At 45.8% G+C, this 26,904-nt stretch overlaps 1 protein-coding gene across 2 annotated transcripts in view; it reads right to left on the reverse strand.

The window, feature by feature from the left end:
- The window catches only part of NDUFAF5 (NADH:ubiquinone oxidoreductase complex assembly factor 5), a 69,709-nt gene that overhangs the window by 28,919 nt on the left and 13,886 nt on the right, over positions 1-26,904 (reverse strand). For both annotated transcript variants that reach the window (XM_077282566.1, XM_077282567.1), the window contains 3 exons: positions 12,403-12,450; positions 10,409-10,512; positions 8,777-8,816 (listed from right to left, as the gene is read on the reverse strand). In XM_077282566.1, coding sequence (XP_077138681.1) covers positions 8,777-8,816; positions 10,409-10,512; positions 12,403-12,450 — 192 coding nt within the window. The remainder of the gene's footprint in view (positions 1-8,776; positions 8,817-10,408; positions 10,513-12,402; positions 12,451-26,904) is intronic.

A 26,904-nucleotide genomic window follows, 5' to 3' on the forward strand; every position in this document is an offset into this window, starting at 1 on the left:
AACGCTGGGAGCGTCACTCTGTCCGAAGCCTCTATAGACTGCGCAAGCGCACGCGCCGGCGCAGTCTAGGCCCCACAGAGCGACGCTCCCAGGAGATCGCGGTATGCGTAAACACTGAACGCTCACCGCGATCTCCAACGGAGAAGCAGGGACCGCCAGGAGGGTAAGTATGATATATTTACCTGTCCCGTTCCTCCGTTGCGCGCTGCCCCTCCGTCCTCCGGTCCACATCCTCTGCCTGTGACGTTCACAGTTCAGAGGGCGCGATGACGCGCTTAATGCGCGCCGCCCTCTGACTGAACAGTCACAGGCAGAGGACCCGGAAGACAGACCGGCGCGCAGCGCTGGATCAGGGCCAGGTAACTATAGCAAGTGCCGGGGGCCTGAGCTAGCGGCGACTCCGGCACCTGACCCCCACAGCGCGCCGGTGTCCCCGCCTGCTCAGGCCCCCAGCACCGCCGCGCACAGCCTGAGCCACCGCACCCAGCACGGCCTGAGCCACCGCACCCAGCACCGCCTGAGCCACCGCAGCCAGCACCGCCTGAGCCACCGCACCCAGCACGGCCTGAGCCACCGCAGCCAGCACCGCCTGAGCCACCGCAGCCAGCACCGCCTGAGCCACCGCAGCCAGCACCGCCTGAGCCACCGCAGCCAGCACGGCCTGAGCCACCGCAGCCAGCACGGCCTGAGCCACCGCACCCAGCACGGCCTGAGCCACCGCACCCAGCACGGCCTGAGCCACCGCACCCAGCACGGCCTGTGCCACCGCACCCAGCACGGCCTGAGCCACCGCACCCAGCACGGCCTGAGCCACCGCACCCAGCACGGCCTGAGCCACCGCACCCAGCACGGCCTGAGCCACCGCACCCAGCACGGCCTGAGCCACCGCACCCAGCACGGCCTGAGCCACCGCACCCAGCACGGCCTGAGCCACCGCACCCAGCACGGCCTGAGCCACCGCACCCAGCACGGCCTGAGCCACCGCACCCAGCACGGCCTGAGCCACCGCACCCAGCACGGCCTGAGCCACCGCACCCAGCACGGCCGCCCACAGCCACGCACAGCCGCCGCACCCAGCACAGCCTGAGCCACCACACAGCCTGAGCCACCGCACCCAGCACAGCCACGCACAGCCGCCGCACCCAGCACAGCCACGCACAGCCGCCGCACCCAGCACAGCCACGCACAGCCGCCGCACCCAGCACAGCCACGCACAGCCGCCTGCACTCAGCACCGCCACGCACAGCCGCCCGCGCTCAGCTCCGCCACGCAAAGCCACCCACGCACAGCACAGCCACATACAGCCGCCCGCACTCAGCACAGCCGCCTGCACTTAGCACAGCCGCCCGCACTGATGGGGGCGCAGGATGGAGCAGCACATGATGGGGTGGAGCAGCACATGACAGGATGGGGGCGCAGGATGGAGCAGCACAGCCACCGCACCCAGCACAGCCACCGCACCCAGCACAGCCGCCCGCACCCAGCACAGCCTGAGCCACCGCACCCAGCACAGCCACGCACAGCTGCCGCACCCAGCACAGCCACCGCACCCAGCACAGCCACGCCCACCCAGCACGGCCACGCACAGCCGCCTGCACTCAGCACAGCCACGCACAGCCGCCTGCACTCAGCATAGCCACGCACAGCCGCCTGCACTCAGCACCGCCACGCACAGCCGCCCGCACTCAGCACCGCCACGCACAGCCGCCCGCACTCAGCACCGCCACGCACAGCCGCCCGCACTCAGCACCGCCACGCACAGCCGCCCGCACTCAGCACCGCCACGCACAGCCGCCCGCACTCAGCACCGCCACGCACAGCCGCCCACGCACAGCATAGCCACGCACAGCCGCCGCACCCAGCATAGCCACGCACAGCCGCCGCACCCAGCATAGCCACGCACAGCCGCCGCACCCAGCACCGCCACAAACAGCCGCCGCACCCAGCACAGCCACGCACAGCCGCCCACACCCAGCACAGCCACGCACAGCCGGCCACACCCAGCACAGCCGCCCGCACCCAGCACAGCCTGAGCCGCCGCACCCAGCACAGCCGCCGCACCCAGCACAGCCGCCGCACCCAGCACAGCCGCCGCACCCAGCACAGCCACCGCACCCAGCACAGCCACCGCACCCAGCACAGCCACGCCCACCCAGCACAGCCACGCACAGCCGCCCGCACCCAGCACAGCCGCCCGCACTCAGCACCGCCACGCACAGCCGCCCGCACTCAGCACCGCCACGCACAGCCGCCCATGCACAGCACAGCCACATACAGCCGCCGCACCCAGCATAGCCACGCACAGCCGCCCGCACCCAGCACCGCCACGCACAGCCGCCGCACCCAGCACAGCCACGCACAGCTGCCCGCACCCAGCACAGCCGCCTGCACTCAGCACAGCCACGCACAGCCGCCCACAGCCACGCACAGCCGCCTGCACTCAGCACCGCCACTCACAGCTGCCCGCACTCAGCACCGCCACGCACAGCCGCCCACGCATAGCACAGCCACATACAGCCGTTCGCACTTAGCACAGCCGCCCGCACTGATGGGGTGCAGGATGGAGCAGCACATGATAGGGTGGAGCAGCACATGACAGGATGGGGGCGCAGGATGGAGCAGCACAGCCACCGCACCCAGCACAGCCACCGCACCCAGCACAGCCACCGTACCCAGCACAGCCACCGCACCCAGCACAGCCACCGCACCCAGCACAGCCACGCACAGCCGCCCGCACCCAGCACAGCCACGCACAGCCGCCCGCACTCAGTACCGCCACGCACAGCCGCCCGCACCCAACACAGCCACCTGCACCCAGCACAGCCACGCCCAGCCGCCCGCACCCAGCACAGCCACGCCCAGCCGCCCACGCACAGCACAGCCACATACAGCCGCCCGCACTCAGCACAGCTGCCCGCACTCAGCACAGCCGCCCGCACTGATGGGGGCGCAGGATGGGAGCACATGACAGGATGGGGATGCAGGATGGAGTAGCACATACCAGGATGGAGACCATATACCAATATAAATGCTCGCCACCCGGGCGTAGAACGGGTTCAATAGCTAGTATATATATATATACACGAGGGGTGATCCAAAAGTAATGATAACACTGGTCAACAGCATTTTTGGTGCCAAAGATATTTCATCGAATTTAGGGTATTTTTGGGGTGCTGATTCTGAATATGTCATCAGTTTTGCTAGATTGGCTCAAGTTTTTGAGATTTTTGGTATCTTATTTATAGCACTTGTTGGTAAATGCGACGCATCATCTCATTAATTTCTTTGGATTAGTACTTGAACTGAGCAGTTCTCAATATAGTTTTGTGTTAATTAGTGTTCTAAAAGTTTGTTCATAGCTTGATTTTTGCACTAACTTTATGTTGTTGTCTGTTTTCCAGTGAAAAGCATGAACTCATCAAGAAGAAGTTGTCTTAACGATCCAGACTCATTCTGTTACATTTGTGGTGAATACACACTGCCAAAACATAGAAGAAACATAACAGACTTCGTAAAAAAAGTGTATTTTGCCTATTTTGGGGTTATGCTTGGGGACCAAGACAAGTTTTGGGCACCACACATAGTGTGCAAAGCATGTATCGAATTATTACGAAAATGGAGCAAAGGACAAAGAAAAAGCTTCAAATTTGGTGTTCCAATGGTGTGGAGAGAGCCAAAAAATCATCATGATGACTGTTATTTCTGTGCAGTGCAAGTGCAAGGATTCAATAAGCATAAGAAACGAAAATGGGAGTAACATGGAATCTGCAAGAAGGCCTGTCCCTCATTGTGAAGATGTGCCTGTACCTGTGTTTACCATAAATAACAGTCATCATGATGATTTTTTGGCTCTCTCCACACCATTGGAACACCAAATTTGAAGCTTTTTCTTTGTCCTTTGCTCCATTTTCGTAATAATTCGATACATGCTTTGCACACTATGTGTGGTGCCCAAAACTTGTCTTGGTCCCCAAGCATAACCCCAAAATAGGCAAAATACACTTTTTTTACGAAGTCTGTTATGTTTCTTCTATGTTTTGGCAGTGTGTATTCACCACAAATGTAACAGAATGAGTCTGGATCGTTAAGACAACTTCTTCTTGATGAGTTCATGCTTTTCACTGGAAAACAGACAACAACATAAAGTTAGTGCAAAAATCAAGCTATGAACAAACTTTTAGAACACTAATTAACACAAAACTATATTGAGAACTGCTCAGTTCAAGTACTAATCCAAAGAAATTAATGAGATGATGCGTCGCATTTACCAACAAGTGCTATAAATAAGATACCAAAAATGTCAAAAACTTGAGCATATTCAGAATCAGCACCCCAAAAATACCCCAAATTCATTAAAATATTTTGGACACCAGAAAAAAAAATTTTTTTTGTTGACCTGTGTAATCAATACTAAACACAATGAATATAGTCAAAAAAATTTTGTATTTTTCTACATAGTCTCCTAGCAAGTCTATACATTTAGTCCATCTCTTTTCTAAACTTAGAATTCCCTTCGAAAAAAATTCTTGATCTTGACCCTCAAAAAAATCCCCAACAGCGGTTATCACGTCGCTATTGTCGTCAAATTTCTTGCCCTGGAGGTGTTCCTTGAGTCGAGGAAAGAGAAAGAAGTCACTGGGGGCTAGATCTGGCGAATAGGGGGGGTGTTCCACCAGTTCAAAGCCCACTTCTTGAATGGTAGCCATGGCAACTGCAGCTTTGTGAGCCGGCGTGTTATCTTGGTGAAACAGCACTCCAGCCCGCAGTTTCCCGTGCCTTTTCTCCTTGATAGCCTCCCGCAATCTTCTTATTTGTTCTGCGTAGTAGGAGCCCGTAATAGTGGCTCCCTTCTCCAAATAGTCCACCATAATAATTCCTTCAGCGTCCCAAAAAAACGGACACCATAAGTTAACCATATGGTTAAAGACATAACTTAAGGACAACAAGTCTCACCCTCATTCACTTCAATTAGGAAGTTCCCACTTGGAGCCAGTGTAACCGATCCGAAGGCTCTCAGTCAGTAGCGGATAGGTAATTCAGAGTATGCAGGATTCATCCAGGTTTGGGTTTTGGAGATTAAAACCATAACTTACTACATCATGTCAAAACACCCAAGATAGAGAGCTCAAAAAAATCTTGTGTTTCAAGCCACGTTTGGCTCTAAATCATAGAATGCTCTTAGTATTTTTTATCTAGATGCAATAAGTTGTGATTTTAATCTTCATGGCCTAATACTGCTCCATAATGTCCTACATTACATTGAAAAATCGTCTACAAACACACAGATCTTGTTGGGATCACGTGTTCAAGAGGCTTGCATGTCCTCCAAATACACAAGTCGAATAACATTGGATTTTAACCTGTTTTCTCCATAGAAATGAACCAAAGGGGGTCTAAGCATGCTGGTATATCCCGTCCTATTAAACCATACCATTTTTAGAAAAGTACTCTGGCTAGCAAAATGGGTCAATGGCTTGCACCTTGTTCCACAAGGAAGGCTTGCATAGAAATATGCGACTTTTAATGCCCTTCTTAAATTGATCCCTTAGGTTTTAGAACAATAAAACAAAAATGAGTGATTAATAGTGATTATTAGGTTTCTACTTTCATTGCATTACTGATAGAGGATGCTTTCACAATGGCAGATTTTATTTTTTATGCAGTTTTTCAAGCCAATGTCTAAATTGGGAAAATCCTAACTGTCTATTAAACTCAGTCATAGTTCTGGCTTTTTTTTTTTTTTTTTTTAAATTGCATGAAAATGGGAGATGTGAAAGCACCCCTTAAACAGAAAAAAAAAAATCATATATCTATATATTCCAAGATCCTTGTAACATGTGATGTGTAGTCGCTTTATACCAGCATTCATCACAAGGAACGTCTTAGGTCAACATCAGGATTTTGAGGAACGTGTGGAAGAAAAGAAGAATAGATTCATTGACTGAGGCTACATGCATATAATAGTGCGAAAATTTCTAAATAGCCATGAATTGGTCTACCCTCCTACAAGATCTATTCAAACTAACATGGTAAGAATGGTTACCCAATACCATTCTCAGTGGCAAAAAATGCATTAAAGTTTATAAAAAAAAACAAAACACAACAATGGCCCAATTTTACTGGCAGACTGCACATTAAACAATCCTTACCACCTAAACCATCTATTTGAGCACAACTAACAGAATCTGTGCGACCGCTACACACCAACTAGCCAATCAACAATAACCCCCATTAGATCAATGGACAAACTGAACAACTGGGGTTGGGCTCCATGTGGCACATGCATCGCTTGTCCGAATATAGAGAGAGCTACAGACTCTCTTTTCTCAGATGGTAAGAAATATTTGATTACACAATCAAGTAAATGCTTTACACATACTGTTGTGTACCATGCTACAGTTGTGCTCAAAAGTTTACATACCCTGGCAGAATTTTTGCTTTCTTGTCCTTTTTTCAGAGAATATGAATAATAACACCAAAACGATTACTCTACTCATGGTTAGCGAGTAAGGAAGGAGACGGCAGCACTCACCGATCTTCAGAGCAGGTAAAACTTTATTGCAGCAAAATCTTCATGGCTCGGGGGTGCATATACAGCAAAGTGTACAGGTCAAACGACGGCCGTTTCGCGCTGCTCAAGCGCTTCAACAGGTTTAGTGGTTAGTGGCTGGGTGAAGCCATTTATTGTCAAACTACTGTTTTTTCTCTTTTTAAACCATAATGACAACCCAAAACATCCAAATGACCCTGATCCAAAGTTCACATACCCTGGAGATTTGGGCCTGATAACATGCACAGAAGTTGACACAAATGGGTTTGAATGGCTACTAAAGGTAACATCCTCACCTGTGACCTGTTTGCTTGTAATCAGCGTGTGTACATAAAAGCTGAGTGAGTTCCTGGGATCCAGAAAGATTTTTTTTTTTAGATACTAATTATGTATGCCTTTGCTATTCATCTACCTTTTCAATGGATATTGTAAGTCTAGGCAATACTTCCCGTCTTTGTTCATCCTTGTTCCTGTTTTGCATGTTCCAATCCGGTTCTTAAGGGCTCATCCATTTCCCTTCATGATTTTTTTAAGTGCCATCCCGGGTGCTGGTGCGCTTCGGCGTCCTATTGCCTGGTGCCGCTGACGGAGTCTTCCATGGCGGCGAGTGTCCGCATGACTGAGGCCCCACTCGCATGACCAATGTGGGCGGCACCGTACATCACTGTGGATGCCACTGCTCCTACGAAACCTTTGGTGACGCTGGATGCGGTGAAGTCGGCGCTCCATGCGCCAATCAACAGCATCCTTTTAAACGACAATATGTACAGCTACTGTAGGTTTTAGGCAATTGGACATAAAAGACCTTAAATATTTAAGGGGCATAGGGTTGCCATGATGCCAGTCCCTCAGAAAAAAGCACTTCCACCGAAACGCGCGTCGGGGAAGTGGCACCATCGCTTGGCTCAGGTACAGTGTCTAGTCTTGATAAAAGGCTGAACTATTGTCATGATTCATTATAGGATTCGTGGCAGCTCAGATTTTGCTGATATTTAAATGTTGTTTTTTTCTTTTTGATCCAGCGAGAGCTAATGTCTTTCTCTTGCTGGCTGTTCTTTTAGGTTGGTCAGCTGATGTTGGCTGGTAGCCACTCCCACTTGACTTTAAATAGTCACTTGAACCATCAGCTGATCTTCGGTAATAGAGTTACTTCTTGCATACCAGCTAGGGGTTTGGAGCTCTCCTGTTTTGGGGGTGTTGCTATTGTGGGTGTGCAGATTCCTGGTGCTGTATTCTCTGCAGCTTTGGAGCGTAGCAGCAGAGATGGAAGCTGAGTATTTACCCCTTTTTTTGTCTGTCCCTTGTTTGTCACTTCCCCTGCGTTTTACCATATGCAGTGGTGAGGCTAGCATGCTTGCCGGCCAGTGCACTAGCCAGGGTATATTGAAGTGATAATCGGGGACTAGGCACGTGACGGCAAGGGGTTGGGAGGGGCCCGAATAGGACATTAGGCTAGCTTTGGGACAGGCACAGGTTGGTGTTAGGAGGTGCCCAAACCCTCGCTCCCTACTGTTAGGGTCTTCCTCTCCCTTTTCCATCCTGTCATATTTGTATGCTACGTCGTCCGCCGGACCTATGTTTTCTTTTGGGAGTTGATACTTTGGTCCTAATATCTTTGTTCTTGCACACAGCACTTTAGTGTACTATTAAGGCCGTACTAGTTTCCAATAGACTTTTTTTTTTTATCATGGTTCAATGCCTATAAATTAAACAGCATCTCACTATGCCTTTATAATTTTCTGTACGTTGCCAATCTGTGGTGCCCCGTTTTATTGGCTCCCAGCCACTACTCACCTATGCTCCCTTTTTAATTCTGTTTCCAATTATTTCATTAAGAATTTTGCTCGTCTCTCATTCTCCAGAGGTGCTGATCTTCTCTCTACTGTAGTCCTCAATGTAGGTACCGTGTGTATAATGATATACTGCTTACTGTCCATATATATATTTGGCATCATACCAGGGGATAATTTTTTTTTAATAAAAGTAAGCATCCCTAATTAAATATCTAGACCCCTCATAGTAATTATATAAAATACAGACTTAATTATATAGGCTATTTATGAAATGAACTGTAATAATAATAAAAAAAAGGTTGATGTTTGTTGGCAATTGCATAACTGGGAAAGAAAAGACGTTGCACAAAAATTAGGTAACGTTGCTTATTAAACTTTTCAAGTAAGACAATAGCTGGTATCGATCCATTCAGAGAAAAGAGAAGCTCCATACCTCTTGAAATGCCCGAGGTAGATCATTCACCCAGTGTAAACTACAATAAACATAACAAAACAAAAAAAAAAACACATTATTAAACAACAACAAAAAATTCTAAGTAGAAATCTGTGTGTGAATATTAAAAATAAATAAATAAATAAAATGGAATAGAACGACCGAATGTAATACACACCTTGTATCAAAACCCCTGATGGTCTATAAAAACAGCACATGAATTACAAAACGTAATAGCAAAGTGGAGTAAGGGAGACTGCAAAAAGAGGCAGTGGCAAATGAGCCAGAAGAGCCAGAAGAGCAAGAATGGCAGAAAAAGGTCACTGTGAAGATTGGAGGTGCTAGTTCACTTAAGAAGAGGTAGGGTCAAGACAAGAACTTTAGAGGAAGCTATTAATAATGAAGGATCTGATTAAAGAAGTATTGGATTACTTTGCTGCTAAGCAAGGGGCTACTATAAAGGGAATCTGACCAGGTTTTTGCCATGTACTCTGAGAACAACATAATGTAGAGGCAGAGACCCTGATTCCTGTGTTTGTCACTTGCTGTAACTTTGGTAAAAATCACCGTTTTATCAGCTGGAGATTATCACTAGAGGTTTATTAAACCTGCTGCCAGGTAGTCCTCCATATTCATAAGCTCTGTATAATCCCATCCCCACCACTGATTGGCAGCTTTCTGCCTATGCACAGAGTACACAGAAATATGCCAATCAGTGGTGCGGGGCCAGAGATATATAGAGCTCAGCCTTCAGAGAACTGGTAGATCTGCAGCAGAGAAACAGTGACCTTTTTTTGTTTCTTTAAGTGGTTTTAAAGAGTTTTACAAGCATTTTGGATTTTTTTTGCCTTTAGTGGGTTTTTTTGCATCCTTTTATTTGGACAGTTACTAGTTTTGGGCATTTTCTATTAGGAGACACTTAGAGAACTGATCAGCACTGAAGAAAATTTCTCAATTTCTCGAAAGACTGAATATATGAACAGCAAGTAGTTTTGCAATAGAAAACAAATAGGAAAAATATTTCAAGAGATTTTTTTAATGATTTTTCAGTCGTCTTTTGGTGTGGATCTCCTCCAAAAGATTCCTTCAAAAACTCTGCGTGCACAAATCCTTAGAGTAAGCAGCAGGTATTAGTATTCAATCAGCAAAGAAAGAGTGTAAATAAATGAGCAGCAACCAAACAAATAAGCATTACAGGGGTATGCTTGGCAGAGCGCAGGTGCCAGGCATGTAGCAGAAACACAGGAGGCGGCGCACAGACGCAAGAGGGAGATGATTGACGTCTCGGAGGCGGTTGACACCGGGGGGGGAGAAGACATACCTCCGGGACACAATAGAGGTATGGCGGGCAATTTATAAAAGTGATTATTTCAGCATTCCTAGGGATACTAAGCATAAGAGCCACCTTCACAGAATGCAGCCTTAGTGCTCCTGAAGGTGACTGTTTTACTTAAAAAAGCCCTGGGGGAGTTGACAGGTTCCCTTTAAAGTACTCCAGTCACTAACTGGAGTAAATTTCTGGCAATGGCACACACTAAATAATAAGTTCCATTCATAGCAACTGTGAAAATGGTACAATCGGGAGCGGACGTATTAAAGTCTACAAATCATTCATTATGGGATCATTCATACCTTAGGCTGCTGACAACCAGATCAAAGGTATTATTCCCAAAAGGTAGAAATTCTTCATCAGCTATTACATTTATTGTAGGGACTTCAGACACTGCACAGCGTTTCTACAAGTTAAAAGCACATAACATTTAAAAAAAAAAAAAAAAACTAAAAATGAAAAATGGTTAAGAAGCTGGACGGCAACGACAAAGTGACTTATGTACAATTGTGCAGCGGTCTGTACTGGACAGCTTTGAGTGACACCAATATAATACAATCTGATGAAATAATATAATGTAGAAAAAGATTTTAGTGGTGATGTCTGTAGTCACTGATCCAGAGCCCTGTAGTATCCCCAGCGCCACTTCTGATTAGTAGATCTGGTGTGACATTGCGCATGGCGCAGGCACGATGATATGTCATAATATAATATTATTTAAAAAGGAAAGTCAAGTTAATAATCATAGCAGGGACCCCACTTCACTGGCCAAATCAGAGGGGTCATAGCCATACTGTAAGTAATTTCTGCTCTGAAGGACTGATGGTAACTATCAGAGGGTCGACATATCATCTGACCACAGAGCACCCTGACCGCATTTAGAAAAAAAAGCTGATAATTGGGTTAATTAGCACGTACATCTAAGTGGTTGTCCACCACTGGGGATAATTTATTTATTTTTTTTTAAACTTAGATTGAAGTAACTGGGACTAAAAACAATTTTTGAAATTGGGTTTCCTTTTAAAAAATAATAATCTGCACAGATTGCCATGGTTCCTGTATCCCCCAATGAGAGGCGATAGAGGAAATAATCTGCACAGATCGCCTCTATAGTTTGTGTAGCACGGTTCGTTTGCTGGCTACAAATTGAGTTAACTGAGAACCTGTCAGTTAGCTCATTATCACATCTACCGGGAGTTTGTAACTCGTATTTGCCTTTATCTGAGCTCCTCCCAACTGATTTATGACCAAAGGCTACAACAAAATAGAATGTCCAGGGAATCAGGGTCAGTAATAGCCAAACGGTGCATTTATTCATTTTAAAGGAAGCCTAGTAGCAAAAATATTTCTCTTTATTTATTTATTTATTTCTCTAAGTAGAAAAAAAAAGCCCCAAAAAGACAAAAAGATGGACCACCTCTTTAATCTCTTGCGTCTCCTTTAAACACAGAATATTGGACCTTAGACAATTAAGTGGCAGATATAAGTATATGACGGACATGGGTCTGGAGACGCGCTGGTGTGAATCAAAAGTGACTGGCCATGTCGCGCTCTCTACACTCCTTTCCTTAGAAGCCATGTGCGGCCACCTCTGCAGTACTAAACGGGCCCATTTCCCAACATGGGTGCAGGTCCCTATAAATCAGCCATTTATAATATATCCTGTGGAACAAAGCTCATCTCCTACACTGATAGGCTCTTCTGCAAGATTAAGAACTCGGTGTAAGTAATGGAATCTTAATGAGCATCTGCCACTTACCATTAATTTGTCATTTCAGTTTACCTGGTCTAACTGCCGCTGTTCTCCTGAATTTGGTGTTTTTTTATTTTTTGTCCCTGCACCCCTGTTATTAAGATATGGCCTCATCTTTTCTGTATATAAATCTACTCTCTTTAGCCAACTGGGTGTGGTCCTCAGTAAGACTCATGCAGTTAAGTTGAGAGCCACACCCACCTGGCTAAAGAGACTAGTTTTACACCCACAAAATATATAACCATATCTCAGGAATGGAAAGGCGCAGTAACAAAAGAAAAATGATGCCATGTTCAGTAAAACAGCAGTATTTATACCATGGGAAAAAAAAAAATAATAATGTTATTATTAATAATGGGTATATTAACCCCTTATCAGACGTATAGCAGTAACTTCCCTTTTTGTAATGACCAGTGCTTGGAGTATCACTCACTGCGCTGACTCCTGGCACAGGTGCTGCTGCGGTTTTAGCATTGACCGCTGTTTTGTTATTTTTATATAGCAGTTGTAAGGTTATAACAAAAAGTGTGATGTCTCTCTCACCAGCGCCTCCTCACACACGTCGGCTTGGACTAATCTTTCTACAGTTTCCTGCGAATAAAAGCAGAACAAGGCAATGAATTCACAAACCACACAAGTCTTAAAATAAATAGCTCCTATAAATATAGTGTTGATAAGAACAGCCAACATAAGCAGAAAAATATACACCATCCCATGTATCAGCCACACACGCGGAGTTATTCTCCTTTCCCAATAGTCTATGGCATTATTCCAAGCAGCCGGCAGTATCTGAGGCCATCCATCACAGTATGAGTCAGCTTCGGTCATGTTTAGTACCAACGTTCCTGCACACACATATTTTACTGGGGTAATAACACACAGATATCAGACATTATGCATAAACAGCAGTCAAAAAACGTCCACTCTCTGAGCAAAATTAAGAGACATAATGCAGCTATATAGACCCACATGGAAATTCCAATCACGGTGCGCTGTGTAACGTTATTTCGGTGTGTGATATATTACTAGGTTTAGTGCCGGGGATGGAACAAGTGTGGATGCCTTCTGACAAGACTTAGAACCCAGCGTGGTGGTAAACATGTCCCAGAATGCGGCCGCCGAGGCATCTGTGCTTATTGATTGTCTGTCCTCACAGGTTCATCTTCAAGAATGGCATCAGTTTTAAGGATTGGAGAAAGATAACTCTACTGCGATGTCTATAAAGGACAGGATTGTATTGGGCTATAGTATTAAGGCCTAATGAGCCTGAAATTTAAGGTTGGATAAAAGGTAAAAAGGTTCTCCCAGGATAGAAAATAAAAAATCCTGAACTATTAGCAAGTCACCACTCTGTTAAACTAGGAAGGTAATTGATATAGTACATTAAAGGGAATCTGTCGGTGGGATCAACCCCCCTAAGCCATCTATATCGGAAATTAGGTCTTAGGAAGCTAAATAAAATGATACCTTGATATCTTATTCCAGAGAAATCCATATCTATCTTATATGAAAAGGGGACCTACCAGTGTGATACATGAAGATCAGGAGACTGTTCGTCATTACATGTCTCACACTGCTAACGCTTACTTTCAAGTAAAATACTCTCTGGAGGCAGATTATCAGGGAGATCTGTGTCCGGTCCATAGATAGTTGATTTTATAGTTTCCATTTTGAACTTTCTGTACATGACTGACTGGTTTAAGGGCTTTAGATTTATAACGGTAAAATACTTTCCTGAGGGTCATCGCTGAGTTGGGTACAGGAACGACTGCTCCGGACGATATGAGATCTCTGACGTCCCCTAAGAGTCTTTTTAGGAAGGTTGTAGACTAAGGAACGGTTTGACAAAACTTTTATGGAAGCGGCTGAGTAAATTCTATCCTGTAGCCTTCCCCTACAGTCTGTAGAATACACAAATTCTCCGAGATAGCCTGCCAACCCCTAGAAAGAATCAAAGCCAGCTTCCCGTTTTACCTTTCCCATTGAATTCTTGTCTCTGGGAAGGACAGGACCTACGAAAGGAATGATATTGCTTTGCCTTTTCTTCTGGGAAATCCTTTTTGTTGTTGTTGTTGTTGTTGGAAGCCCTTTCTAGTAACACATGGAACCCTGAACACGTGATGAAGCATAGTTGGCTTTTCAAATGACTATCCCCAGACCAGGTTTTTAATCAGATGGCCAGCTTAGCTGAGGTAGCAAGGATGTTCTTCTGGCTGCAAACCTCACTGACTCTGCCAAAGCATCTGTCAAACTCTGTCGCTTTTTAGCATGGGAAGAGACTCCAATACAACCTACCTGGGTGTATTGGATTTGAACTGAGACATTAATTCGTCAATTTCTAAACACATGGACCTGGCTACAGAGGTGGCAGCTATATTAGCCCTGATTATGGCAGCTCATGCTTCCTAAACTCTTAGCAACACCTCTGCATTTCTATCAATAGCATCCCGGAGATATGAAGTCTTCAAAGGGGATTGAGGTCTTCCTTGCCACTCCAGCCATAGGACCTCTTCCCAAACCTTGACTTACTCTGGATCAAAAGGGGAGACAGGCTCTGAAGTATTTGGGAATGGCAAGCCTCTTCTCTGCATCTTCCCATTCCTCCAAGATCATGGCCTTGATACTGTATGTTATCAGTTCTCCAAACATCTTGTTTTGTATTGAGTGTGCTCCTCAACCTTCATGGTACTCTGTACTTCACATAATAAATCATCAGCGTCTTCAATGAGAAATAATACTTTTTTCGCTCTTCAGAGTGGATCTGAGGTATAACCTATTCATCTTCCAGACCCTGGTGAGAATAGCAAGAACTTTCATCCTCATAATTCATCTATTTCCCATCTAGCCCTCTTATGTCGGAATACCTCCTGAATCCTTCGAGCATGAACAAGGCTGGAGACCGTTCTTTGTACTTCCTCCCTGATCATGGATCTCATGTCGGCCATAAATGAGGTTTGTTCCTCTTTAGGATTTTCATGAAGCAGTCCGCACATAACTGCTTCTTATGCGTTTCTGGTAGTTTGGTGTTGTGTTGTGAATTTGGATTCTGGGCTCCCCCGGTGGCTACTGGTGGAATTGAACTTGTGACATCATCTTCCCTGTTCACCTGTTCTGATTAGATCTGGGTGTCGCTATATAACCTGGCTTCTCTGTTAGATGCTTGCCGGTCAACAATGTTATCAGAAGCCTCTCTGTGCTTGTTCCTGCTCCCAGACATCTACTAGATAAGTTGGACATTCGTCCATGTTTTGTTTTTGTATTTTGGTTCCAGTTCACAGCTGCAGTTTCGTTACTGTGTCTGGAAAGCTCTTGTTGATCAGGAATTGCCACTCTGGTATTATGAGTTAATGCCAGAGTCCTAAAGTAATTTCTGGATGTGTTTTGTTAGGGTTTTCTACTGACCATGAAAGTATGCTTTCTGTCTTCTGCTATCTAGAAAGCGGACCTCAAATTTGCTAAAACTATTTTCCTGCTGCGTTTGTTGTTTCATCTCATATCACCGCCAATATATGTGGGGGGCCTCTGTCTCCTTTTTGGGCATTTCTCTAGAGGTGAGTCAGGTCTTATATTTCCCTCTGCTAGCATTATTTAGTTCTCCGGCCGGCGCTGGGCATATAGGGATAAAAAGTAGGACATGCTACCTGGCTACTTCTAGATGATGCGGTAGGTTTAGTTCATGGTCAGTATAGTTACATCTTCCAAGAGCTTGTTCCTATTGAGGCTTATGCTAGTTCTCTGGCCATGGAGATCATGACAGTTGAGGCTTATGCTAGTTCTCTGGCCATGGAGATCATGACAGTTTGACCGGCCGGCCCACTAAAGGGTTAAAATCCTTGGCTGAGAAAGGAGAGAAATAAGAAGTCTGCTGAAAATTTTTTTTTTTTTTTTTTTTTTTTCTCTAGTAGTTAGTGTGCTCTTAATTGGATCACTTGCCAGTCTGTCTATGCTGCAGTCTTTCTTTTTTTTCTCTCTCCTTCTAATCTTTGAATGGCTCTATGTTCACCTGTCTATAATGGATCTACAGAGTGTAACTGCAGGTTTGAATAATCTCGCCACGAAAGTACAAAGTTTGCAAGATTTTGTTGTTCATGCTCCGGTATCAGAGCCGAGAATTCCTTTGCCGGAATTCTTCTCAGGGAATAGATCTAGCTTTCAGAATTTTAGAAATAATTGTAAGTTATTTTTGTCCCTGAAATCTCGTTCTGCTGGAGACCCTGCACAGCAGGTTGGGATTGTGATTTCCTTGCTCCGCGGCGACCCTCAAGATTGGGCTTTTGCATTGGCACCAGGGGATCCTGCGTTGCGCAATGTGGATGCGTTTTTTCTGGCCTTGGGCTTGCTGTATGAGGAACCTCATTTGGAACTTCAGGCAGAAAAAACTTTGATGTCCCTATCACAGGGGCAAGATGAAGCTGAAATTTACTGCCAAAAATTCCGTAAATGGTCTGTGCTTACTCAGTGGAATGAGTGTGCCTTGGCGGCTACTTTCAGAGAGGGTCTTTCTGATGCCATTAAAGATGTTATGGTGGGGTTCCCTGTGCCTGCAAGTCTGAATGAGTCCATGACAATGGCCATTCAGATCGATAGGCGTCTGCGGGAGCGCAAACCAGTGCACCATCTGGCGGTGTCCACTGAGAAGACGCCAGAAAACATGCAGTGTGATAGAATTCTGTCCAGAAGCGAGCGGCAGAATTTTAGACGGAAAAATGGGTTGTGTTTCTATTGTGGGGATTCTACTCATGTTATATCAGCATGCTTTAAGCGTACTAAAAAGCTTGATAAATCCGTTCCCATTGGCACTTTACAGTCTAAATTTATTTTGTCTGTGACCCTGATTTGCTCTTTGTCATCTATTACTACGGACGCCTATATCGACTCTGGCGCCGCTTTGAGTCTTATGGATTGGTCCTTTGCCAAACGCTGTGGGTATGATTTAGAGCCTTTGGAGACTCTTATTCCTCTGAAGGGGATTGACTCCACCCCATTGGCTAATAATAAACCACAATACTGGACACAAGTGACTATGTGTATTAATCCGGATCACCAGGAGACTATTCGTTTTCTGGTGCTGTATAATCTACATGATGATTTGGTGCTGGGATTGCCATGGCTGCAGTCTCACAACCCAGTCCTTGACTGGAGAGCTATGTCTGTGTTGAGCTGGGGATGTAAGGGGACTCATGGGGACGTACCTTTGGTGTCCATTTCATCATCTATTCCCTCTGAAATCCCTGAGTTCCTGTCTGATTATCGTGACGTCTTTGAAGAACCCAAGCTGGGTTCACTACCTCCGCACCGTGAGTGCGATTGTGCTATAGATTTAATTCCGGGTAGTAAATACCCAAAGGGTCGTTTATTTAATCTGTCTGTGCCTGAACATACTGCTATGCGAGAATATATAAAGGAGTCCTTGGAAAAGGGACATATTCGTCCATCGTCATCTCCCTTAGGAGCCGGTTTTTTCTTTGTGTCAAAAAAAGACGGCTCTTTGAGACCATGTATTGATTATCGGCTTTTGAATAAAATCACGGTTAAATATCAATACCCATTGCCGTTGCTGACTGATTTGTTTGCTCGCATAAAGGGGGCCAAGTGGTTCTCTAAGATTGATCTCCGTGGGGCGTATAATTTGGTGCGGATCAGGCAGGGGGATGAGTGGAAAACCGCATTTAATACGCCCGAGGGCCACTTTGAGTATTTGGTGATGCCTTTTGGTCTTTCTAATGCCCCTTCAGTCTTCCAGTCCTTTATGCATGATATTTTCCGCGATTTTTTGGATAAATTTATGATAGTGTATCTGGATGATATTCTGATTTTTTCGGATGATTGGGACTCTCATGTCCGGCAAGTTAAGAGGGTTTTTCAGGTTTTGCGGTCTAATTCTCTGTGTGTCAAGGGTTCTAAGTGCGTTTTTGGGGTTCAGAGAATTTCCTTTTTGGGATATATTTTTTCTCCCTCTTCCATTGAGATGGATCCTGTCAAGGTTCAAGCTATTTGTGATTGGACGCAGCCCTCTTCTCTTAAAAGTCTTCAGAAATTTTTGGGCTTTGCCAACTTTTATCGTCGATTTATTTCTGGTTTTTCGGATGTCGTTAAGCCATTGACCGATTTGACTAGACAGGGTGCTGATGTTGCTAATTGGTCCCCTGATGCTGTGGAGGCCTTTCAGGAGCTTAAGCGCCGTTTTTCTTCTGCCCCTGTGTTGCGTCAGCCTGATGTGACTCTTCCTTTTCAGGTTGAGGTCGACGCTTCTGAGATCGGGGCTGGGGCAGTGTTGTCGCAGAAAAGTTCTGACTGCGCCGTGATGAGGCCTTGTGCCTTCTTTTCCCGTAAATTTTCGCCCGCTGAGCGGAATTATGATGTTGGGAATCGGGAGCTTTTGGCCATGAAGTGGGCGTTTGAGGAGTGGCGCCATTGGCTCGAGGGGGCCAGACATCAGGTGGTGGTATTGACTGACCACAAAAATTTGATCTATCTTGAGACCGCCAGGCGCCTGAATCCTAGACAGGCGCGCTGGTCATTATTTTTCTCTCGGTTTAATTTTGTGGTATCGTACCTACCGGGTTCTAAGAATGTTAAGGCGGATGCCCTTTCTAGGAGTTTTGAGCCTGATTCACCCGGCAACTCTGACCCCACAGGTATTCTTAAGGAGGGAGTTATCTTGTCAGCCGTTTCTCCAGACCTGCGGCGGGCCTTGCAGGAGTTTCAGGCGGATAGACCGGATCGTTGTCCGCCTGATAGGTTGTTTGTTCCTGATGATTGGACCAGTAGAGTCATCTCTGAGGTACATTCTTCTGCATTGGCAGGTCATCCTGGAATTTTTGGTACCAGGGATTTGGTGGCAAGATCCTTCTGGTGGCCTTCCCTGTCACGAGATGTGCGAGGCTTTGTGCAGTCTTGTGACGTTTGTGCTCGGGCCAAGCCTTGTTGTTCTCGGGCTAGTGGATTATTGTTGCCCTTGCCTATTCCTAAGAGGCCTTGGACACACATCTCGATGGATTTTATTTCAGATCTGCCTGTTTCTCAGAAGATGTCTGTCATCTGGGTGGTGTGTGACCGTTTTTCTAAGATGGTCCATTTGGTTCCCCTGCCCAAATTGCCTTCTTCTTCCGAGTTGGTGCCCCTGTTTTTTCAAAATGTTGTTCGTTTGCATGGTATTCCTGAGAATATCGTTTCTGACAGAGGAACCCAATTTGTGTCTAGATTTTGGCGGGCATTCTGTGCTAGGATGGGCATAGATTTGTCTTTTTCGTCTGCTTTTCACCCTCAGACTAATGGCCAGACCGAGCGGACTAATCAGACCCTGGAGACATATCTGAGGTGTTTTGTGTCTGCTGACCAGGATGATTGGGTTGCTTTTTTGCCATTGGCGGAGTTCGCCCTCAATAATCGGGCCAGCTCTGCCACTTTGGTGTCCCCGTTTTTCTGTAATTCGGGGTTCCACCCTCGATTTTCCTCCGGTCAGATGGAATCCTCGGATTGTCCTGGAGTGGATGCGGTGGTGGAGAGATTGCATCATATCTGGGGGCAGGTGATGGACAATTTAAAGTTGTCCCAGGAGAAGACTCAGCTTTTTGCCAACCGTCACCGTCGTGTTGGTCCTCGGCTTTGTGTTGGAGATTTGGTGTGGTTGTCTTCTCGTTTTGTCCCTATGAGGGTCTCATCTCCTAAGTTTAAGCCTCGGTTCATCGGTCCGTATAAAATATTGGAGATTCTTAACCCTGTTTCCTTCCGTTTGGACCTCCCTGCATCCTTTTCTATTCATAACGTTTTTCATCGGTCGTTATTGCGCAGGTATGAGGCACCGGTTGTGCCTTCCGTTGAGCCTCCTGCTCCGGTGTTGGTTGAGGGTGAGTTGGAGTACGTTGTGGAAAAAATCCTAGACTCCCGTGTTTCCAGACGGAGACTCCAGTATCTGGTCAAGTGGAAGGGATACGGCCAGGAGGATAATTCTTGGGTCACTGCATCTGATGTTCATGCCTCTGATCTGGTTCGTGCCTTTCATAGGGCCCATCCTGATCGCCCTGGTGGTTCTGGTGAGGGTTCGGTGCCCCCTCCTTGAGGGGGGGGTACTGTTGTGAATTTGGATTCTGGGCTCCCCCGGTGGCTACTGGTGGAATTGAACTTGTGACATCATCTTCCCTGTTCACCTGTTCTGATTAGATCTGGGTGTCGCTATATAACCTGGCTTCTCTGTTAGATGCTTGCCGGTCAACAATGTTATCAGAAGCCTCTCTGTGCTTGTTCCTGCTCCCAGACATCTACTAGATAAGTTGGACATTCGTCCATGTTTTGTTTTTGTATTTTGGTTCCAGTTCACAGCTGCAGTTTCGTTACTGTGTCTGGAAAGCTCTTGTTGATCAGGAATTGCCACTCTGGTATTATGAGTTAATGCCAGAGTCCTAAAGTAATTTCTGGATGTGTTTTGTTAGGGTTTTCTACTGACCATGAAAGTATGCTTTCTGTCTTCTGCTATCTAGAAAGCGGACCTCAAATTTGCTAAAACTATTTTCCTGCTGCGTTTGTTGTTTCATCTCATATCACCGCCAATATATGTGGGGGGCCTCTGTCTCCTTTTTGGGCATTTCTCTAGAGGTGAGTCAGGTCTTATATTTCCCTCTGCTAGCATTATTTAGTTCTCCGGCCGGCGCTGGGCATATAGGGATAAAAAGTAGGACATGCTACCTGGCTACTTCTAGATGATGCGGTAGGTTTAGTTCATGGTCAGTATAGTTACATCTTCCAAGAGCTTGTTCCTATTGAGGCTTATGCTAGTTCTCTGGCCATGGAGATCATGACAGTTGAGGCTTATGCTAGTTCTCTGGCCATGGAGATCATGACAGTGTTGCATGTCACATCTTCTGGCTTTCTTTCTGGAGGAAGAACCAGACCCTTGTCTTCAAGGTGCAAGGCATGATCCCCTTCCATAACCCCTTGCATTTTGTGATGGAATGCAAGCTGCACTGATAGTTTCAAATGTTCTTGAAACAGGAAGTGTGTTCCACCCTGGAACGCACGAGCACCAGCAGAGCGTCCTGGATGCCTGTGTAAACCAGAACCTTGGAACGCATGCCACACGCGTCAACGGACGTGCGCCCTGGGGGAAGCCAAAGCGTGCTGCAGAGAGCCCTCCACAAAGGAAATCCAGGAGCCACTTCCCACTCTACTGACCTGGCTGAGGTACCCCTACCTAGCGAGGTATCTGCCACGAGCCTCTTCACAGGCAGAAGGGAATAGATGGATCCCCCCAGATCCTCCTAAGGTCGCCCAGTAAAGGATCCCCCCAGATCCTCCTAAGGTCGCCCAGTAAATCTTCACACTAATGCACCTCCCCTCCCGTGTCTGTCCTGCTATGGACAGGAAAAAACCACTGAGGAAAAACCACTGAGGGTGAGGTGGGGGGTTTATCTCTCGTGTGTTTTCTGTCCCTACAGTATGAGAAGGACTACCTCTTGGTGTGTTGTCATGAGGGACTTCCAGGAAAAATCGGATAGCAGCTATCAAGATATTTTATTTAATTTTCTATACACTACATGCCCATAAAGACAGCTTAGAAGGGTTAATGCTACTGACAGATTCCCTCTAGTGTACTATAGCAGTTGTGGTCCTAAGTCACAAGATTCCCTTTAAAATACACTGACATAAACCTGTTCTTAAAAGTTTAATAGGACACGTGCCAGAGACACACGGTCTGCTGAGGTAAGAAGAGGCTGCTCACACTGCTGTCCACCCTGTCTGATCTAATACTGGAGATATCAGGGGTGCTGAGGTAAGAAGAGGCTGCTTATACTGCTGTCTCTGAGATAATACTGGAGATACCAGGGCTGCCGAGGTAAGAAGACTGCTGTCCATCCTGTTTTTCCAATCTAATACCAGATACAACTGATTATCCTGATTTAGAAATAAAGAGAGGGAATGTGCAACCCTGTAACAACAGAAGTCTCATCACCATATATCCCAAGTAAAAAAGAGGATCTGTGACCCAATTTCAAAATACAAGCATTATCGGTGGAGAGAAAAAATAAAATAAAATAAAGTGATCGCTGTGTCCGCCTCTGATCTCAAGCCCTGGCAGAATGAAGCAGAGGTTAATTATGCATACTGCTAGTCCATTTATGCTTAATGGGAACACTGGAGATAATTCAGTGCTGTGCTGGGCGTATTTTCGGCACTTCTATGGATAGGTGATATTTTTTCCTGGAAGATTTGAAGCAGTTTCAAATCTGCATGTCAATTCTTTGTTGTTTTCTTACCCACAACATTGAATGAAAAAAATGAACGCAAAACATGCAGGTTTTTTTTTAATCAGCATTTTTTCTCAACATTTTTTCTACCAAGGGACAAGTTTTTGATTCAGAAATGTGTGCAAGAAATACGTAACATGTGCACATACTCTTAAATGTAAATGTTGTGGCATAAAGTATGATGAACTTGTTGGGCGTGCTTGGTGACGTCTCTTCCTGGCTAAATTCCAACCACTTTTTAGGGCCCTTGCAGAACTGACCAGGACTGTGGTAAAAATATGTTTTTTTAATTATATTAGTGTCTCAGCACAAAATGACTGTTCAAACCAAGCACAATCTCTTGGCGCACTTTTGACGTGCCTGAACATGTCATTGCACCTTCCCAACTACTTATTTTCCATCTATATCTGCCAGCATCCGGTTCCTGTAAAGCCAGAGCTGTCAACCAAGTAGGGTGTGAAGACAGGATTAACAAGAAATAGGTCAAAACGTGCATTGAACTGTGTGGCCATGGCAAGGGTCTACCAAGTGCCTGGGCTTGGTTTGGACAGTCAATTTATACGGATAAGTTTTTCGACTATTGTATTTAAAAGAGAGTCTGAGAAACTCTATAATAAAGATATTCTTTTTTTAAGGGAAACTGTGAAAGGAAAAATATTTTTTTTATTGTTAACACAGCTTGCTTCAACACTCTGGAGCTGCTAGCCAGCGAGCAAACATTGAACGATGCTGCTTATTCACGAATAAATGCCAAAAGCAATTTGATGTATGGAAAGGAGGCCAGCAGATGGTAAATGATATGCAACAGCTACGCATATGATTGGCACCATGGCCGACCGGAGCTGAGGGAGCGTAGATGTGACTGCAAATGTAAATCCAAAAATAAAATAAAAACAATAAGAATACAAAAAGTGTCCTGCTCCTAACACACCAGCCAGGTCTGCAAGTGTGCAGCACGTTACCTGTTAGCCATGTTTTAGAACCGCGATGCCAACAAAAGGAAAATAAAGCCCAGCGGTGAAGCCATTTAGCATGTACGACAAGGGGGACTTGGCTTCTCCACTGGCAAACAAGATTGTATTAGAGAATGGCTAGAGCAAAATAGATTCCAGGGAGCGCGGAACAGAAAAGAAGCGAGAACCTATTGAGTCGGAGGCACGGTGATTTCTTTCCGCTTGTATTCAGGTGCAATTTGCCAGACAAGCCATGAATCTGCTCTGAACTGTGGAAGTAACTGCTGCGTCTCTTCTGTGGCAAACCGCGGCCCTTCATTTATAACATCCATAAAAACGTCAAGTGTCTCCGCGAACAGCTTGTCTCCCGCATTTGGGGATGGATTGGAGGACCCACAGCGGCCAGCGAGTGGGTGTATATCCACCCGACATCTGTGACAGAATCTGCAGCTAGTTCAGGCAGAAATATTGAGGTTAATGGCCAGTAGGAGGCAGGGAGACACGCATGTCCGTCTTAAAGGGAATGTGTCAGGTGTTGTGTTTTATTACATATAAATCTGTAGAAATTAAATTATGCGTGCTGCCTTTCAAAAGTATCATGGTAATGTATAAAGAAAAAAAAACATTGGAGGCGCACGACTTCTTCCTGCATGGTTTGTACAGGCAGTGCACTTTATGGCAATTGAAAGTTTGAATATACACATGCCACAAGCACATTCTGATGGGAAAAACAATCAAGCTGCAAATTTCATCAAACCTGCATCATCCTCATTCTGTTGGGGAAAAGCCAAAGATTTTTCTTACTGGTGTGGATATTCAAGTTACCAGGCAAATCTGGGCCAAATCCATTTGGTTTACATCTTTGGCTACAGAAATCTATAGGCTTGTAGGATACAGCAATATAATATAAAATTATATTATATATACACACCACAAAAAATAAGCACAGTATTAAGGAGGATCATTAGAATATATTCTGTTAAATCCATTGACTTCAGCGGCATCAGGAAGTCATCTAACGACATCATCATATCAAACCTCTTGGCTGATGATCGAGGAGGAAACAATTGGTTTTTCTAGTTGTAATTTTTTTAAATTCTGCACATGATTATTGGATTCGGCATTTTATATTAGTTGCTTTAGTACAGCCACAAGGACCACAGACAGTAAAAGTCAAGGTCTGGCCTGTTCTTTTTCTAGCGGTTTCAAAGCATTCTGTGACCGAAGCAGAGATTATTGAGCAGGGACGGGGAAGAGGTGACCTGTGACGGATATGTGGACTAGTAGCCAGTGAAATCTGAAAGATTTCAGGATTTATTATTTTAATATAGTTAAATGACACGAAAAATAAGAACACCAAATTATGTTAGATGGGTTATCAGATGTTTACACAAAATCATGGGGCCTCATAGCAAGATTCCTTATTAGGCCCCACCTTACTCACTCCACAAAAAGTGAAGAAAAACAAAAACAAAAACAAAAAAAAAAAAAAAAAAAAAAAAAAAGATAATTACTTACCGGTAATTTGATTTTCCAGAACCATGACAGCACCGTACGTGAGAGATGGCATCCGCCCCCAGGAACAGGAAACCTGCAGCAGAGATAAAAGAATGGGGCGGCACCTCTCTCCTCAGTTTGTTTCAGAGTATGGAAGATGACCGCCTTGTTAGTAAACACTCGTATATCACACTCATTTTGTATAGCTCCTTATTAGTTTCTATATATGTATATCATAATTTTTTTTTTGTGAATCACACAACCATCACCAGATAGGGCGGGAATTAATGCGGTGCTGTCATGGTTCTGGAAAATAAAATTACCGGTAAGTAATTATCATTTTTTCCCTTCACCATGACAGCACCATACGTGAGAGGAAGAAATAGAAGACTCCTAGGGTGGGACAACAGCAGATAGTACTTTTCTTCCAAAAGAAAGGTTTGACAGACCTAAGTCTAGCCTATAATGTCGGAAGAAGGTGGAAGGTGAAGACCATACCACCGCTCTACAAATCTGTTCCACGGAAGCATTTGCCCTTTCTGCCCAGGATGTGGTGATAGCACGCAAGGAGTGAGCTGTAACACCCTGTGGAGGAACTTCCCAGAGGAGGAATATGAAAGTGAAATAGCCATATGCAACCACCGTGCAATAGTTGCCTTTGAGGCCTTTTTTCCCCTGTTTGTCCCCTGGAGGGAGACAAAAAGGGCTGATGACTGACGCCAAGATTTTCTGGCTTCTATGTATTGAAGCAGGCAGCGTCTGACATCAAGACAATGGAAGGTTTGTTTTCCCTGGGATTTTGGTTGAGGGCAAAATTAAGGCAAAATTATTTCCTGGTCTCTATGGAATTTTGAGTTGACCTTTGGAAGGAAGGCCAGGTCGGTTTTAATAATCACTTTGTCATCCTGAAAGGTAGTGTAAGGGGGGTTTACCGAAATAGCTTGCAGCTCGCAGGTACGTCGAGCTGAAGTCAAGACAACCAGGAGGACCTGAAGGACCGTTTTCAGGGTTAAGGCCTTTATTGAAATGGATGCGAGAGGCTCAAAGGGGGAAACGGTTAGGGCATTTAAAACTAAATTTAGATCCCAGGGAGCCACCTTAGGTAGTAATATTGAGGGTCTGGATGCAAAGGAGGCTCGGATGAACCTTTAGACCCAAGGGTGGTCAGCAAATTTTTGATCAAGCAGCGCATCCAGGGCGGAGACTTGCACCTTTAAGGTGCTAGTAGATAGCCCCCTTTCTAACCCTTTTTGAAGAAATTCTAGAATTTATTTTACCGGAATTTCTTGGCTCGTCTCAGACAATTGTCGCCCCGAAAATTCCAGGAATTTCTGCCAAACTTTCTGGTATTATTCTGACGTGACCTTTTTCCTGCTAGCGAGCAACATGGTCACCAAAGGGTTCGAGAATCCTTTTGCTAATAGGAGGCCCCTCTCAAGTTCCAGGCGGTGAGATGTAGCCTGTGTACTTGAGGGTGTTGAACTGGTCCCTGGTGTAGGAGATCCGGGGTATCCGGAAAGATCCACGGGTCCGAGATAGACATGCGTCTGAGCCACGTGAACCATGCCCTTTTTGGCCAAAAGGGAGCTATAAGGATTACTCGTGCCTTGTCTTCCCGAACTTTCTTGAGGACCGTCGGGATTATCGGTATCGGGGGTATGCTAGATGAAAGTTCCATCGGTACAGAAACGCATCCACTCCCTCTGGGTGTTCTCTTGGGTTCAAAGAATAGAACTTCCTCACCTTCCGATTTTATTTTGTGGCAAACAAGTCTATTTCTGGAACGCCCCAGCTGGCACAGATTTTCCCAAATATTATTCAGGGACCACTCTCCTTAATGTAATATGTGACGGCTTAAGAAATCGGCTACCTGATTCTCTGACCCATTTTAAGTATGTTCCCGCTAGGGAAAGAAGGTTGTTCTTGGCCCATATGAACAGCTCTTTGGCCTCTGCCATAAGGGATGCTGATCTTGTGCCCCCTTGTCGATTTATATAGGCTATCGTTGTGTTGTTGTCGGACAACACCACCACATATGTCTTCCTCGTATCTTTTCTCCTATATGAAGAAGTGTGTCATGCTCGCGCCCAGACTGGTTGGCGCGGGCGTGCGGGGGAGTGGCCCCACTGGACCACAGACCAAACCTCCCTGGAAGGGGCGTAACTAAGTAGCTTCCTAGGTGTTCGCTGGAGCCTCTGATGGTGAGGTCAGACTTGTGCAATAGGAAGCTACCAGGTACCACTCCAGGGTGGAGTCTGGTTGTGGCTGCTGATCCCACCGGGGAACGGAACATAGACAAGCAAGCGGGCACGGCTGGCACATAGGCAGGCAGACGGGTACAACAGGAACAC

The sequence above is a fragment of the Ranitomeya variabilis genome, chromosome 2 (assembly GCF_051348905.1).
Source record: "Ranitomeya variabilis isolate aRanVar5 chromosome 2, aRanVar5.hap1, whole genome shotgun sequence".
NCBI lineage: Eukaryota > Metazoa > Chordata > Amphibia > Anura > Dendrobatidae > Ranitomeya > Ranitomeya variabilis.